This window comes from Myxine glutinosa, chromosome 1 (assembly GCF_964187855.1).
Source record: "Myxine glutinosa chromosome 1, kmMyxGlut1.1, whole genome shotgun sequence".
In the NCBI taxonomy this organism is placed as follows: Eukaryota; Metazoa; Chordata; class Myxini; order Myxiniformes; family Myxinidae; genus Myxine; species Myxine glutinosa.
Genome location: NC_136261.1, coordinates 46,508,476 through 46,525,804, shown reverse-complemented (window position 1 = coordinate 46,525,804; position 17,329 = coordinate 46,508,476). Strand labels below are relative to the sequence as shown.

The 17,329-nt window shown below is 44.0% G+C and overlaps 1 protein-coding gene across 1 annotated transcript; it reads left to right on the top strand.

Moving 5' to 3' along the window:
• The first annotated feature begins 175 nt into the window (after positions 1-175).
• On the top strand, positions 176-12,998 carry LOC144890616 (uncharacterized). Its single transcript, XM_078771194.1, has 4 exons — positions 176-943; positions 2,468-2,929; positions 5,363-5,413; positions 12,699-12,998. Exons 1-4 carry the CDS (start codon positions 880-882, stop codon positions 12,791-12,793), a joined length of 672 nt encoding a protein of 223 aa, XP_078627320.1. The 5' UTR covers positions 176-879; the 3' UTR covers positions 12,794-12,998.
• Positions 12,999-17,329: the final 4,331 nt, after the last annotated feature.

The following is a 17,329-nucleotide window of genomic DNA, read 5'->3' as shown; positions in this document are numbered from 1 at the left end:
CCCTCCCCTTACCCCCTCCTCTCAACTTTCCCGCCCCCCTCCCCTTCCTCCCCCTACCCTCCCCTTTAAGATATAAATTATCCGTAAAAGAGCCTCCACTTCTGACTGCTCCCCTCCCCTTCCCCTCCCCCTCCCCTCCACTTCCTCCCCTCCCCTCCCCTTTGAGATATAAATTATCCGTAAAAGAGCTTCCACTTCTGACTGCTCCCTCCCCTCCCCTCCCCAGTCCTCCCCCTCCCCTCCCCTCCCCCGTCCTTTCCTCTCCCCTCCCCTCCCCTCCTCCTCCCCGTTCCCCTCCCCTCCCCCACCTGGCAACGCCGGGTACTTCTGCTAGTTTATTATAAATATGGAGTGCACATGACATGCCCACATAGGTAGTCTACCGACATCCTGATACAAATTGGTTTTTCAAATACAGTGTGCACAAAATTACATGGACAGATGATGGGTGGGTTGGACAGAGCTAATTTTCATCTCCATAGCCAAGACCTGGACCTTGTCAGAGGGGTGGGAGACAAAAACTGTACATGTCAAGGCAAGCCACGGCACACGCCATCTTACCATTTACAAAACCATCAAACTTCCTCAAACCATCCAATCTTCACTGTTTGTCATCGTCCATCTGTTTCCCTGTGATAAATATCATTTTCCTCTTCCTCTATCGTGGTGACTCAGCTCACTGTCCACACACAGACTAACATCCAAGAACACCTGTGTCGACCACATCATTCAATCTCTCATTCAATCATTCATTGAACCATTCATTAGTCCTTCATTCTCTCTTCATTCCAACAAAACTCTTCGATACTTCCCTGTGCAGTATTTCACTTTCCCAGAGTGAGAGTTTCATTCCGAGTGACAGTTGTGGATGAAACAGTCATGAATTCCTTCGCTGGAGACATCTACCTGCTTCTCTTGCTCACTTTTACTTTCCGACCTACAGGTAAGAACCATCGTATTAAGGGCCCATTACCTTCAACTCAGATATTACTACTCAAGGTAATTCATAATTCCATATCCTAAGTTGTTATTGCAACAGACATTGAGGAAATTAAAGAAACATTTTTGACTTTTTTCCATGAAAGTTTCATTAAATTATTTCATTTTTAACCCAACAACCATCCTTATTTAATTATTTTTTCTTCTATGTGAGACCAGACTCATAACTTATAGTCTTGTACAATGAAAAATAAACAAATTGGGATGACCAGAAATTGTTTGGTAAATTTTTTATTTGCTCAAAGTAGAATGAAAAGTACAACAAAGAACTTGTCTTGGTCATGAATGCCATGGTGGACAGGTAGAACAATTGATGGAATCAGCACCACCTGCATTGAACTATATGCCACCACCTTGGGAAGCAAGGAGAGCTGATGTTTATCCTTTGTCAGCACAAAAGAGAGATGGAGCTTCAACAAAGGAAAAATGACTTTTAGTTATCGTTATTTTCATGTACATTGAATGGACTGTGATAACCAAGTTTGAACCTCTCCACAAGCCTCCGTAATGTCCTTACATTTAAAATATGAGAGATCCTGCATTAATTAGTCTATAGTGAACTGATTCATTCGTCTGGTCATTCAAAGGAGCTCCGACTCATCACAACCCCCCCCCCCCACTTTCTTCACCCTGCCTCAATCTCTGCCCCCACCCCTGCCCCCACCACGTTCATCTCCCTCCCCCACCCCCTGTCCCCTTCACCGTTCATCACCCTCCCACACCCCCTGTCCCCACCACGTTCATCACCCTCCCACACCCTCTGTCCCCACCACGTTCATCACCCTCCCCTCACACTCCCTGCCCCCACCACGTTCATCACCCTCCCACACCCCCTGCCCCCACCACGTTCATCACCCTCCCACACCCCCTGTCCCCACCACGTTCATCACACTCCCACACCCCCTGTCCCCACCACGTTCATCACCCTCCAAAAACCCCCTGCCCCCACCACGTTCATCACCCTCCACTCACACCCCCTGCCCCCACCACGTTCATCACCCTCCCTCACCCCCTGTCCCCACCACGTTCATCACCCTCCCACACCCCCTGTCCCCACCACGTTCATCACCCTCCCTCACCCCCTGTCCCCACCACGTTCATCACCCTCCCACACCCCCTGTCCCCACCACGTTCATCACCCTCCCCTCACACTCCCTGCCCCACCACCCTCATCACCCCTTACCCCTTCCCCTGCTACCTCCCCGCTCCCTGCCTCCAATTGGTTGGTAAATAATTTTATTTACCCCCTTTTCAGGAACACACGATTGTCTTTCTGAACAATTTCACAATACATTTAAAACACAAAATATCCTCGACTTGAACATTAACAGCACAAAAAGTATAATTTATCATCAAGGTTGTGTTAATGACATCACATTTATTAAATTGCGCATAGAAATAATGAATTTAATGAAGAATAAATATATAATAATATTTTAACTTCATTCCCGACCCACACCAACCCCAGAGACCCTGGATCATGACCAATGTGGTTGCATGGCGAGGTCGCCACCACCATCATCTGCCAATCTCTCTGTGTCCCAACCAATAACCACAACCACTGCCAATGTGAACGGACGGGCCGAGTTCCACTGTGACGTCTCCATGAAGAGCAGTTACACATATAAACACAAGGTGTACATTACAGATGATCCCATCGTGTCCTGGTACAAACACTGTCCCAACAGCTTCACAGGAAAAGCAGTTTTCTTTGGAAAATCTGCATCAGAGGAATACATTAACCGTGCGAATCAAACTGTTCATGAAATACAAGAACATTCGAACCTGAGAAGAAGAAGATTCACTCTGGGGATTTTCCAGCTCAACGTGAACGACTCTGGAGATTATTTCTGTGTTATCAGGATCAGAACAAGTCAAGGACCATATGGATATGCAGGTTGTGGTGGAGGAACCAGGCTGGAGGTGGTTGGTAAGTTATGTGGGGTTAACCTGGGATGTGGATTCGTTCAGTAAAAACAACGATGAAGGTAACAAATAGTACCTGGTTTGATTAAACAGGTGATTTCAGTTCTAACTTGATAACTGTGAACAAGATGTGATGAAATCGATTTAAATTTGAAGAAGACGGGTGATGTGATGGATGAGTGAATGAATTTGTGGGAATGAGTGAACAGGTAGACAGAGGAGTGGACAAATAGATAGAGGGAGAAGTGCATGAGGGAGGAAGTTGGTGAAAATGTATGGGGGATGAGATGAAATTGGTAAAGGAGGAAGTGTGGAGTGTGAAGTCTGTAAAGGGATGGAGGTGATTGGGCGAACGACACGAGGGAAGTAGCTGAAATGGTAGAAAAGGTAGTGAGAGAAGTGTGTGGATGAGGGGATTGAGGGAAGTTTGTGAAGGTGTAAAGATGGTAGTGTGATGAGGAGGATAAGGAGGATGAGGAGGATAAGGAGGATAAGGAAGGTAAGGAGGATAAGGAGGGTAAGGAGGAGGATAAGGAGGATAAGGACGATAAGGAGGATAAGGAGGATAAGGAAGATAGGGAGGATAAGGAGGATAAGGAGGATAAGGAAGATAGGGAGGATAAGGAAGATAGGGAGGATAAGGAAGACAATGGAAGATAAGGAAGATAAGGAAGATAAGGAGGATGAGGAGGATAAGGAGGATAAGGAGGATAAGGAGAAGGATAAGGAGGAGGACAAGGAGGAGGATAAGGAAGATAAAGAGGATGAGGAGGATAAGGAGGATAAGGAAGATAAGGAGGATAAGGAGGATAAGGAAGATAAGGAAGATAAGGAAAACAAGGAGGATGAGGAGGATAAGGAGGATAAGGAGGTGGATAAGGAGGAGGATAAGGAGGAGGATAAGGAGGAGGATAAGGAGGTGGATAAGGAGGAGGATAAGGAGGAGGATAAGGAGGAGGATAAGGAGGATAAGGAAGATGAGGAGGATGAGGAGGATAAGGAGGATAAGGAAGATAAAGAGGATAAGGAGGATAAGGAAGATAAGGAAGATAAGGAAGACAAGGAGGATGAGGAGGATAAGGAGGATAAGGAGGATAAGGAGGATAAGGAAGACAAGGAAGATAAGGAGGATGAGGAGGATAAGGAGGATAAGGAGGAGGATAAGGAGGTGGATAAGGAGGAGGATAAGGAGGAGGATAAGGAGGATAAGGAAGATGAGGAGGATGAGGAGGATAAGGAGGATAACTAGGATAAGGAAGATAAAGAGGACAAGGAAGATAAGGAGGATAAGGAATATAAGGAGGACAAGGAGGATAATGAGGATAAGGAAGATAAGGAAGATAAGGAGGATAAGGAGGATAAGGAGGATAAGGAAGATAAGGAATATAAGGAGGACAAGGAGGATAAGGAGGATAAGGAAGCTAAGGAAGATAAGGAGGATAAGGAGGATAAGGAGGATAAGGAAGATAAGGAATTTAAGGAGGACAAGGAGGATAAGGAGGATAAGGAAGATAAGGAAGATAAGGAGGATAAGGAGGATAAGGAGGATAAGGAAGATAAGGAGGATGAGGAGGATAAGGAGGAGGATAAGGAGGATAAGGAAGATAAGGAGGATGAGGAGGATAAGGAGGCTTTAAGAAGGATAAGGAGGAGGATAAGGATAAGGAGGAGGATAAGGAAGATAAGGAGGATAAGTGACAGGGTAAACTGAACGAAATGACGGACGAGGTTATATACATGCAGGAGGTGACATCTTGCCCACATTACTCGAACATTCACAATTGTCACCTCCGCACCGAAGGTGGATGCAGGTTATGTTTTCACCCTGTCTGTCTGTCTGTGAGCAAGATATCTCAAAAAGTTGTGGACGGATTCAGAGGAAATTTCGCAGATATATTGTGTATGTGGTAAAGATGAAATGATTAGATTTTGGTGAGGTTCCGGATCCGGCTACGATAATTTATAAAAATGATTCTTCACCATTGAGAGATGCGGCTAAAACCGACATGTAGCACAATATCTCAAAAAGTTGAGGATGTATTCGGATGAAACTTGGTGGAGAGGTTGTGTGTGTGACAAGACCGAATCGATTCGATTGTGGTGAAGATCTGAATATGGATTCGGATACGAGAATTATTTAATTTCTGAAGTGATTCTTCACCATTGGGAGATCGGGCGAAAAGTGATAAATAACATGATATTTAAAAAAGTTAAGGACGAGTTATGAATAAACTTGGTGGATGAGTTGGTCAGGTGACAATAACAAGCCGATTAGATTTTGGTTCAGGTCCGAATCCAGATTCGGCCTATCAGTGGGATACAAGATGTAAACTGTTCCACCTGGTGGAGGTATGCGCTCGACCGAGTGCCCTTTTCGTTGTTACTGTGGTTATCCGAACCTCCATTGTATTTATTGGTTGGAAAATGTTTCCTACAGATGTTTCCTCCATGCCAACTCCTACAAGCAGCAAACCAAGTTCATCTGAGAGTAAGCAACCGCTGCATTCATTTGTATCTCAGCCCATGCAACCGCTTACTTGTTGTGTGCAACCGCTTACTTGTTGTGTGCAACCGTTTACTTGTTGTGTGCAACCGTTTGCTTGTTGTGTGCAACCGCTTACTTGTTGTGTGCAACCGCTTGCTTGTTGTGTGCAACCGTTTGCTTGTTGTGTGCAACCGCTTACTTGTTGTGTGCAACCACTTGCTTGTTGTGTGCAACCGCTTGCTTGTTGTGTGCAACCGCTTGCTTGTTGTGTGCAACCGCTTACTTGTTGTGTGCAACCGCTTACTTGTTGTGTGCAACCGCTTACTTGTTGTGTGCAACCGCTTACTTGTTGTGTGCAACCGCTTACTTGTTGTGTGCAACCGCTTACTTGTTGTGTGCAACCGCTTACTTGTTGTGTGCAACCGCTTACTTGTTGTGTGCAACCGCTTACTTGTTGTGTGCAACCGTTTGCTTGTTGTGTGCAACCGTTTGCTTGTTGTGTGCAACCGTTTGCTTGTTGTGTGCAACCGCTTACTTGTTGTGTGCAACCGCTTACTTGTTGTGTGCAACCGCTTACTTGTTGTGTGCAACCGCTTACTTGTTGTGTGCAACCGCTTGCTTGTTGTGTGCAACCGCTTGCTTGTTGTGTGCAACCGCTTGCTTGTTGTGTGCAACCGCTTACTTGTTGTGTGCAACCGCTTACTTGTTGTGTGCAACCGCTTACTTGTTGTGTGCAACCGCTTACTTGTTGTGTGCAACCGCTTACTTGTTGTGTGCAACCGCTTACTTGTTGTGTGCAACCGCTTGCTTGTTCTATGCAACCACTTGCGTGTATGCAACCGCTTGCTTGTTCTATGCAACCGCTTATTTGTTGTATGCAACCGCTTATTTGTTGTATGCAACCACTTGCTTGTATGCAACCGCTTGCTTGTTTTATGCAACCACTTGCTCGTATGCAACCACTTGCTTGTTTTATGCAATCGCTTATTTGTTGTATGCAACCACTTGCTTGTATGCAACCACTTATTTTTGTATGCAACCACTTGCTTGTCTGCAACTGCTTGCTTGTTGAATGCAACCACCTGCTTGTATGCAACCGCTTGCTTGTTTTATGCAACCACTTATTTGTTATATGCAACCGCTTGCTTGTATGCAACCGCTTGCTTGTTGTATGCAACCACTTGCTTATATGCAACCGCTTGCTTGTTTTATGCAACCAGTTTATTGTTGTATGCAACCGCTTGCTTGTATTCAACTGCTTGCTTGTTGTATGCAACCGCTTGCTTGTATGCATCCGCTTACTTGTTTGTATGCAACTGCTTGCTTGTATGCAACTGCTTGCTTGTATGCAACTGCTTGCTTGTTGCATGCAACCGCTTATTTGTTGTATGCAACCACTTGCTTGTATGCAACCGCTTGCTTGTTGTATGCAACCGCTTATTTGTTGTATGCAACCACTTGTTTGTATGCAACCGCTTACTTGTTGTATGCAACCACATGCTTGTATGCAACCGCTTGCTTGTTTTATGCAACCGCTTATTTGTTGTATGCAACCGCTTGTTTGGATGCAACCACTCTCTTGTTGTATGCAACGACTTGCTTGTATGCAACCGCTTGCTTGTTTTATGCAACCACTTATTTGTTGTGTGCAACCGCTTGCTTGTATTCAACTGCTTGCTTGTTGTATGCAACCGCTTGCTTGTATGCATCCACTTACTTGTTTGTGTGCAACTGCTTGTTTGTATGCAACTGCTTGCTTGCATGCAACTGCTTGCTTGTATGCAACTGCTTGCATGTATGCAACTGCTGGTTTGTATTCAACTGCTTGTTTGTATGCAACTGCTTGCTTGTATGCAACTGCTTGCTTGCATGCAACTGCTTGCTTGTATGCAACTGCTTGCATGTATGCAACTGCTGGTTTGTATTCAACTGCTTGTTTGTATGCAACTGCTTGCTTGTATGCAACTGCTTGTTTGCATGCAACTGCTTGCTTGTATGCAACTGCTTGCTTGTATGCAACTACTTGCTTGTATGCAACTGCTTGCTTGTATGCATCCGCTTACTTGTTTGTATGCAACTGCTTGCTTGTATGCAACTGCTTGCTTGTATGCAACTGCTTGCTTGTATGCAACTGCTTGTTTGTATTCAACTGCTTGCTTGTATGCAACTGCTTGTTTGTATTCAACTGCTTGCTTGTATGCAACTGCTTGCTTGTATGCAACTGCTTGCTTGTATGCATCCACGTAAATGTTTGTATGCATCCGCTTACTTGCTTGTATGCAACTGCTTGTTTGTGTTCAACTGCTTAATTGTATGCAACTGCTTGTTTGTATTCAACTGCTTGCTTGTATTCAACTGCTTGCTTCTACTCCCTAACCTAACCCTAACCCTAACAACTCCACAGACAGACTTAACAACCTGCCACCAGATTTTGGAGGAGGGAGATTACTTTGAATGTTCAATCTTGAGGTTGGACAGATGTTGTTTTCTCGCTCTCCTGAAAAATTATCCCGATGCAATTAATCACTGTAAAAAGGATGAGTACAGCTGGATCATACCTCCATTTTGGGTGTGACAAGTGACGTATGTGCCTGATCATTGCATTGGTGCATTGCTCAAAAAACATTATTGGTGGGGAAATAAAGGTTCGTTTTTGTGTACAGAAGAGAGAAAAGCTGATGCAAAAGCAAGGTTAAAATGACAGCGTGTTCGCGGTGCAACAATTGGCACAACAGGACAGGAAAAGAGAGAGAAAATGGAGGAAACACTGAAACACCTCAACTCCTTTGTTACATGAAGACTGTCAAAGGCCTTGTAAACGGTGATAGCTCTCATTTTCCAAGGAAAGATGTGGATCGATGGAGGATGACCAGTTTGCTGCTCGCTTTTTCGGCCATCTTTACTATGTAGTTGGCCCATAGGTCATCGCTGATGGTGAGGCACAAATCTTCAAGAGACTAAACATCTTCTCATGCCGGCCCATGGAAATAGGCAGTTCGGTTAGTTTCGCAATCCTTACAGAGCAACAGGGTGAGACAGCAACATTTCCAGGATAGAAGGACATTTCACTCAATTTCAATGTCAGATCAGAAGAGAGTGAGGCAGCTGTAGTCCACTCGCATTGGGAGAGGGTATTATAGAGAGTATTATACGGCACGATAGGAAGTCATCTGAAAAAGGGAAGATAGGGTTTTCCAGTGCATTGGAGAGGTCATTTGAACGAGGAACAAGACAAGGCCCAACACACTATATTGAGAAACTCCAGCCTTTTATAGGCAGGGTGGGAGTGGGGGTGGAGGGAGTAAATATTTGTAACGCTTAAGTCATCACAATCAAATTTAGCATGCATAATGGGGTTGAAAAGATAGTAAACTAGATGGTATTCATAGAATACTTACCCTGTGCAGTCAACTTGGTGTGAGCCAACTCTTCTATTTTTGAACGTTTCTTTTTTTTTTGATTCAATATGGCTGCCAGACCACGTGAGCGATGACATCATCAATTTATATTCTCTAAATAATTGTTGCATAGATCATGCTCAATAAATTTCAAACTGATCAGACTCAGCATTGTCCCTGTCGAATTATGACGTCATAATTATGGCACCAATTACATCATCGTTAACAACACCTATTCCCCATATGGAGTTATTTACAATGAACCACGTTTCAATTTTTTAAAATGCTGACACATCACACACTTTACTTTACTGAAATGCAGACACAAATGTTATATTTTTGTCAAAAATCGTCGGAATTTCACCAAATCTGTTTTGGTCATGTGTTAATATACCTCAGCGATTGACAAATCTGAAATCAGAATTTTATTTCCGGTCAAAATGACCCTGTGAGGTCGCTCCATACTTTGCCTGCGTGTCATGTGCAGTGTGATAATTAATTCCATGCCCACTCTAGAAGACTCTTCTTCTTCACAAAATAGCAACTTCCAGCTTCCAGACCATACATCCAATCATCTTGAAATTTCGCAAACTTGTTAAACTTCATTACCTCCACTATAATATAAAGTTTCACGTCAATCAATGAAGTGGTTCAATAGTTATAATTTTTTTAATATTTTCGTTTAATTATTTATATCTGCCAAACAACGTCACCTATCGCAAATTCCAAAAGAACATTTTAGTGGAATGATATGCTGAACACATCTCTGAAGTTTCCCCTCGACAGGATCAAAAATGAGGGAGGAACTCGGTTTTAAAAGTTTATGCTTAAAAACGTCATAACTCCGAAACCATGTGACGCATGATGTCATGCTCTCTGGCCTTTTTGTTCGTCATGGGTATGCGATCCTGCCTGCAAAGTTTGGCCTCCATCTGTTCAGTCGATTTGGAGAAAATTGGATTGTAGTGGTTTTTCAGGCTCTTCACTCAAAACAATAGGGCGTCCGAACCACGTGACCTACGACGTCATTATAATTTTATTTCCGCATCAATTTATACCGAGAAGATGCTCAAGAAATTTAATCCTGATCGGATAAAGTTTTTTATTTGTCGAATTATGACGTCATAAAGGCGGCACCTATGACGTCATCATTCACATATTTTATTCCGCCTGGAGAGTTCTTTCCAATGAGACCTGTCACAATTATTTCTGTGCAGCAGTTTTTGAGATATAGAGGTGCAAATATTTGTGGTTTTTCCAAGATGGCGCCAGTACCACGTGACATGTGACGTCATAATATTCACTACAATATTCTACAGAAGGAGGCCCTCCTATCGTGAAAATTTCATGTCAATCGGACCAACGGTTGACGTGAAAATGAATTTTTAAAATGCAGGCATGCACGTACGTACCCGAATGCTTAACCCTGCTTTCGCTTCGCGAGCGCACGGTAAATAGAGAGGTAATTTTATGCAGGGGTGGAATTTTGGGGAGGGGGTAGATAAATATCTATGTCAGGGATATTTATCTCTAACACGTAGATAAATATCCCTATGGCACGCAGTGCTACCAAACCTGGCTTGCATCATAGGGGATTTATGGTAAAAAAAAGGGTTATCTGTAACTCAAAACAGGAGTCTCCTGAGAAACACCCATCCAGTTTGGACTGGTTCAAGTTATACCAAAGACTTTTAAAATGGTACTTGCTGCTTCCTTGCTTGAAAAAGACAGAGCATGGACAATCCCCATCGGTTGGCATCCATGGAGAGGAGGAAATTCCGCTTGAGGAAATTTCCCACAGAGAACAGGCGCCATTGTTATGACGTCACTGGTACCCAGAGTGTCTCGGGAAGTGACAGTAGTGACGGCACATCCCCCAAGCTCAGTGGCTGTGTTAAGTGTTTGTCTCGTCAGCGTGTGTGTGTGTTTGTGTGTGTGTGTGTGTGTGTGTGTGTGAGTGTGTGTGTGTGTATGTGTGTATATGTGTGTCTGTGTGTGTGTGTGTGTGTGTCTCTGTGTATGTGTGTGTTTATGTGTGTGTGTGTGTGTGTGGGTGTGTTTGTTTGTTTGTTTGTTTGTGTGTGTGTGTGTGTGTCAGTGCACATTACGAGCTTTAGCCCAAGTAGAAAAAATAAATAATTGAGTGAACACCACAAAACTTGGAAGGGATAGTGTGGGCCCCGAGGGGGGTTATTGATGGGGGAAAAAATGAAGTTATTTGGTTGTAATATAATTTGAGATTTAAGGGTGGGTTGGAATAGGGGGTAGTGTAATCAAATTAACCATTTTATTGATCGTGACCAAACATTTCAAGGATGGGATGGTAGGCCTCATTGGGAGTATAATAGGGCAGTGGAGTGGGGGTCTTATTGAGTGGAGCATTGATCATGATCAGAATTTGGTGACTCTTCTTCAGTAGAACATCACAATCGATGTGCACAGGTCCTCCATATTGCTGAAGTGCCTGATCTTCAGGCCTTCACTGGAGCTAGCAAGTGTTTGCATCATGGTCTATCTGCTCTATCGACATAGCGTCCACACCTCAGATCTTGAACTGTCTGCTAGTTGTCCTTCAGCAAGTTAAGTCATCTCACGAGCATCTAACTCATCCTGCTCTCCTCTGAAAGTTTTCATGGTGAAAATGTCTGTATCGAGATGCCTTTGAAGAGCTTAGCAGCATTTGAATTGTATTATACATTGTTTAAGACATTGTTTCAAAACCATTATCAATATGTAAGCTCAATTACAAGCACTAATGAGGTACCCGTGCTACGCACGGGTGGGAGGCCAGAGGCAAACAGACAATGCAGAAACGGCAAATGCTAAAGCATGAAACCAATAAATTCCACATTCCTGAAGCACCTTCAGTCGCACGTTAGACATGGACAGCAAGTTCGTGAACGACTTCCATGAAAAACATACCCGTTCGCAAACAAACAGGTACGTTTGTTCCATACACAGTCAATGGCGAATCTGCATATGATGATCCACGAATTTCACGTTTAGAAAGTAGAAACCATCACGGCATTCCGTCATTATTCACTTGAACTCTATATCTCTTTTTTTCATTCCAAACAGCATAACTGCAATCACAAATTAAATAGCATTAATATAAAAAATTAACTTTTCACAACATTTGTGACATAAACAAATATTTAAATCCTGATGTGAAGTTCTGTACGGTTGGGTGAACACAATTACGAATTCAAAATCGTAATTGTATTCACTCAATTCCAATCATTAATTGATACTTTAACAAAACGATTAACACGATTAACGTTTAACAATTTAACATTACGATTGAATGACGGTTGTATTTGGATATTATCAAACCCGCGCATTGCCGTCATCTGTCCACTTCCACATTCGCGGCAGGTTCATAATTCTCATAAAAATCTAAACAGTATTTGTAGAATTTCAACAAAAGCCACATCACTGTTCATATCGGTAAATATTATTCCATCGTGTTTGGAAAAACTGGAAAATTGGAAAAATTGGAAAACTAATATAGCCTATTTTATTCCAGGGGGTTCCAGGATTACCCACCCAAAATATCGTTGCGATTGGTTCAGCTCTTTTTGCGGTATCTGGGAACGGACAGACAGACGGACATTTGGTGAATTATAGTAAGATTAATCCAAGCCTTGAATAATTTATTGCCTGAAATGAAACAAATATTTTGACAATTTATAATCCATCAAATGTTCCCTCCGAAGGACAAAGTGCATTTGATCTGCAGTGAGAGAGCTATTGGTTGGGATCCATTTTGATAGAAAGCCTGGACTGGCAGATCAATATCAATATTAACAACAACATGTGATTGATAAGAAAATGAGTAATTAATGAAAATACTTAATTTGCTTTGTTTCTTCTCGGTATTTGTTCTTAAGGTCTCCGCAAGTGCTTTTTGCATCTCTTTATCTCATTCATAATAATGCTGCTGGGTGTGGAGCTCTCCTGGGATTCATCATCTGGATGCTGGTAAAGCTGCGGAGAAATGGAAGAACACAGAAAGCTGAGAGTGAAACTGGAAGATTCAGCATGGAATAAAATTGTGAAAAGATAAACTACAATGAAATAAAATGGTGAAAAGATAAACTACAATGAAATAAAATGGTGAAAAGATAAACGACAATGAAATAAAATGGTGAAAAGATAAACTACAATGAAATAAAATGGTGAAAAGATCATTTGTTTTACAACATCAATTACTGATCATTCACCATGCATTCACAACACCCTTCACTCTCCACGGTTTCACCCACACACCAACTCCACTGCGACTACGCTAAACTGCCAAACGAAGCAGCCAGAACAAGTGGAATCCACCCCGGGACAAAGTGTATTTAATAAAAGAAAATGGCACAGGGGAAGGATACCAGAATGAAGAAATCAGAATGAAACATTCTCACCAAGCATTCTGAGCATTGCGCTGCAATACATGTCCCCGACCAAAGTTCAAAGTGCCATAACTTTGTCAAAAATGATCGAATATGCAAATTTATGCATGGTTGATGCTGGTTTTCAAACTTGATCTGAGGTATGCTGAGACACATGTGTGTTATGCCTCGCCTCGTTGATAAGCCCGCAAGGTCGCTCCGTGGAGTGGCCTGCACGTATTGCACTGTGTGAATTATATAATTACCAACTCAAGGTCTGAGGTACTAGCGATTCAAGAGATATCCATTAAAAAAAAAATTTTCGTTTAATTAACGACATCTGCCAAACCACGTGACCTATCGCAAATTCCAAAAGGACATTTTAGTAGACTGACATGCTGAACAGATCTGTGAAGTTTCCCCTCGATTGAATCAAAAATGAGGGAGGAGTTTGGTTTTAAAGGTTCATGCTTAAAAACATCATAACTCTGAAACCATGTGATGCATGACATCATGCTCGCTGACTTTTTTGTTCGTCATGGGTATGCGATTCCGCCTGCAAAGTTTGGCCTCAATCTGTTCAGCCGTTGCAGAGAAAAAGGGGTTTTTGTGTTTTCACGGAAAACAATATGGCGGCCGAACCACATGACCTGTGACGTCATAATTACCATTAAAATATTCTACAGACCGAGTCCCCCTACGGTGAAAATTTGACCTCAATCGGTCCTATTATTGCAGAGAAAATCTTTTTTAAAGGAAATTAAAACTTAAAATGGCACTGAGTTAAGGCGCATCAGAAATATCAGAATTCCCAAAGTTCAAAGTGCCATAACTTTGTCAAAAATGATCGAAACGTCGTGAAGTTCGAACTTGATCTGTAACCTATCATGAGGAAACCCTGTGCCAAGTTTGAAATCATTAGCATTAAGCGTTTAGAAAAAAAAAGTCTGGAAAACTGTTCGTTGCGTGACGGACTGACATACTGACGGACTGACGGACGGACAGACGGAGGTACGGCGTGCAAACCTATAGTCCCCTCTGGTGTACACCGGTAGGGGACTAATAACAACTAGAACGGCACTTGGTAAAATGCATACCTCCGCCAGGCTCAATGGTTTACGCTTTGTTTCGACCCCACTGATAGGTCGGATCTAGATTCGAACCCGAACCAAAATCTAATCGCAATTGTTCTCGTCACCTCACCAACTCATTCACCAAGTTTCGTCCGAATCCATGCATAACTTTTTAAATATCGTGCTATATATCGGTTTTAGCCCCATCACAGTAACAAATTACTTTTAAAGATTCTTGGATCCAGATTCGGATTCGAATATTTACCAAAATTGAATCAATTATTCCTTGTCACAAACCCACCACCACCACCACCAAGTCCACCAAGTACAATGTCCACCAAGTTTCGTCCGAATCCATCTACAACTTTTTGAGATATCGTACGAAATATCGGTTTTAGCCCCATCACTTAATGGTGAAGAATCACTGAAAAAATTTACTCGGGAGTAAATACTGTTCGGCTATTCATCATGCAGCTGCCTTAATCGCTGGTGACAGGACATTTTTTATGACAGGACATATTATAGCCGAACTGTTTTTACAAATAGCCAAATAGTGACAAAATTGGGTCAACAAATAAAAGGCTTGACAAAGTAAATGAGTACCTGGAAGGCTATCGCACCTGTGTGGATGTCAGAATGCACCAGCAGATAGAGGAATGGGGACTTTTAAAGCACCAGCGTGGTGGTTTGGCAGAGGAGGTAAAATTTGTCCTCTTTGTAAAAAATTCCCCATCAATCCTTGGTAGGGGATACGAGTCTTTGGGTGTCACATGATTGAGTTGGCGATAATCCACACAGAACCGAGTCGTCCCACCCTTCTTTTTCACCAGCACAATGGGTGACACCAGCCCACTATGACTCAACGAGGGCTCAATAATTCCGGCTTTTTATAATTTTCTCACTTGTTCTTCTGCCTCCTCTTTCTTAGCGAAAGGGAGCCGCCGTGGCAGTTGGCGAACTGGCCGAGCCCCACAAGGCTTAATTTGATGCCTGACGAGGCTCGTGCGTCCAAAATCCTCGGGAGAGAGAGAGAAAACATCCAAGTTCTTACCAACCAAATTGTGCAATGTCTCTACCTGCTTCGATGTTAGGCCCCCTTGAGAGCGTGTCATCATGTCCTGCTCTCCCTCAGGCCGATAAATTTCTCCTACTACTACAACCCTACTACACTACTTCACTTGGTTACGACAGCTTCGCCCCTTACCGTGCGAGGGCTATCGGACAAGTTGAACAGCCGAACTGCCAACATAGTTATTTATCAACATAGTTGATGGATGAGTGTCCACGAGGGTGCAGCCCACCATCAATCCTTCAGCCCCATGTGAGGACCACGACCCCAATAGCCCAAGCTGGCCAATGTCGTGAGCACCTGCTGCCAACTCCACCATTACCATGGACTCAAACCTGGGAGGCATGGCCACAGTGCGTGACACCTCCAGCCACGTCCCCTGCACCTCCTCGTCATCCACCATCCCAACCAACTTCAGCCTCTCGGTACCGAACCACATGTGACCTCGCCCAAGGTCTAGTTGACAGTCGTGTTCCACCAGGAAACTCAATCCCAGAAGACATTGGTCGCACACCTTGGCTACCCATACAACCACATTGACCTTCGGACTGCCCAACTCCATCCCTTCAACCCCGCGGCCCAATATTAGAGCCATCACCCCGTAGCCAGTTGAAGGCTGTGTCCTGCTAACCTATCAATTTTGTCTCAGCCTCCAACACTTTGGTCTAACAGGATTGGATTAATGATGGTTTCACGAACCCAAGTGTCCACCATAGCTTCACAAAATTCACCCTCAATTTTGCTTCTAACCCTCAAATTACCCGTGCCAATTTTTCCACAATTTACTACTTTCACCAAATAAGGGCGCTTCTCCACATACTTGCGAGCCGAGCATGGCTCGTTATACTCGTATAGCACACATGGCACACACTCGCATGCTCAGCTCGTTATAGTTTCCCAAACAGCTTACAGTGGCCTGACCAGCCCGAGGCGGTGACCCGCTCCCCGGATTCTGTGGTCCTTCCGGAGGTCCTCTCCTCTCTGGGCTGTGAAGCCTGATGGGAGGATGGTGCCTAGGTGGTTCCGACAATACCGCTGCGAGTGTCCTCTCCTCCCACACCTAAAGCAAGTCCCCATGAATGGACCAGTCGGAACCCCTGCCGGAGCACACCTTACTCTCGGGCCAACACGACGAAGATCGGGCCGCCCTGATGGTGAACCCAAACCACACCACTGTGACTCACCCTCTGAAAATTTACCCCTTGTCAAATTTGACAGCTGCCGGCTAATCCCCCTTAGCATTCGGGTAATGCCCGATTCTTCCTGCTTCTCTTCCTGATCCCGTACCTCCACCTGTTGCCGTCCCGACACAGGTGACCTCTCTGGTGCGTGGTTTAACTTCCTTAAAATGGTCAGTATCACCGCGCACTCAGCTGCTCAGTGCACCGTGGCCGGATCCTGCAACTCCACCAAAGTTCGGATATCGGGGTCAGGAAGAGCTGCCATAAATTTCTCTATGGGCAGCTTGTCCTACGCCTGTGCTGGTAGGTCCCTATACGCAATTCACACAGATTGGAAAATATCCTGGGCCAGCTCCTGCAGCGTTTCACTAGGTTTTAATTTGCAATGCAGCAGCTGCACCAGGACCAGGTTGCACCTTGCACCCGTACCAAACCTATGGTTCAAGGTGTTGTAAATGCCCTTACTGGTCAATATTCTCTCTGGGATCTCATTTAAGACGTCTGCGGCTGGCCCCCGCAGTGTTGCCAGCAGATTCCCTTTGCGTTCCCGCTCCCCCCAACAATTGAGCTGGGACACATATTCAAATTGCATCAGAAAAGCCTCTAAATTCCCTGACCCGTCAAAATATACAAGGGGGATGGTTTTTCCTGAAGCTCCTTTCCCCGACTCCTCCATGTCCGAATCCAACCTAGGGCCAAAACACCCCCAAGCTGGGTATTCAATTTCGGAGCCTCCGGTGCCCAAATGTGGCTCGTGGCGAGGGTCCCCTGGCTTAACGGACCGACTCACCTCATCTAGCAGTCTCTGTTGGACTCGAA

Excerpts from the sequence above, each read along its gene's own strand:
- LOC144890616 (XM_078771194.1), top strand. The coding sequence starts at position 880 with ATGAATTCCTTCGCTGGAGACATCTACCTGCTTCTCTTGCTCACTTTT. Across the intron at positions 944-2,467 it reads TTTTACTTTCCGACCTACAG|AGACCCTGGATCATGACCAA; the intron begins GTAAGAACCATC and ends CACCAACCCCAG. Across the intron at positions 5,414-12,698 it reads CAAACCAAGTTCATCTGAGA|GTCTCCGCAAGTGCTTTTTG; the intron begins GTAAGCAACCGC and ends TTTGTTCTTAAG.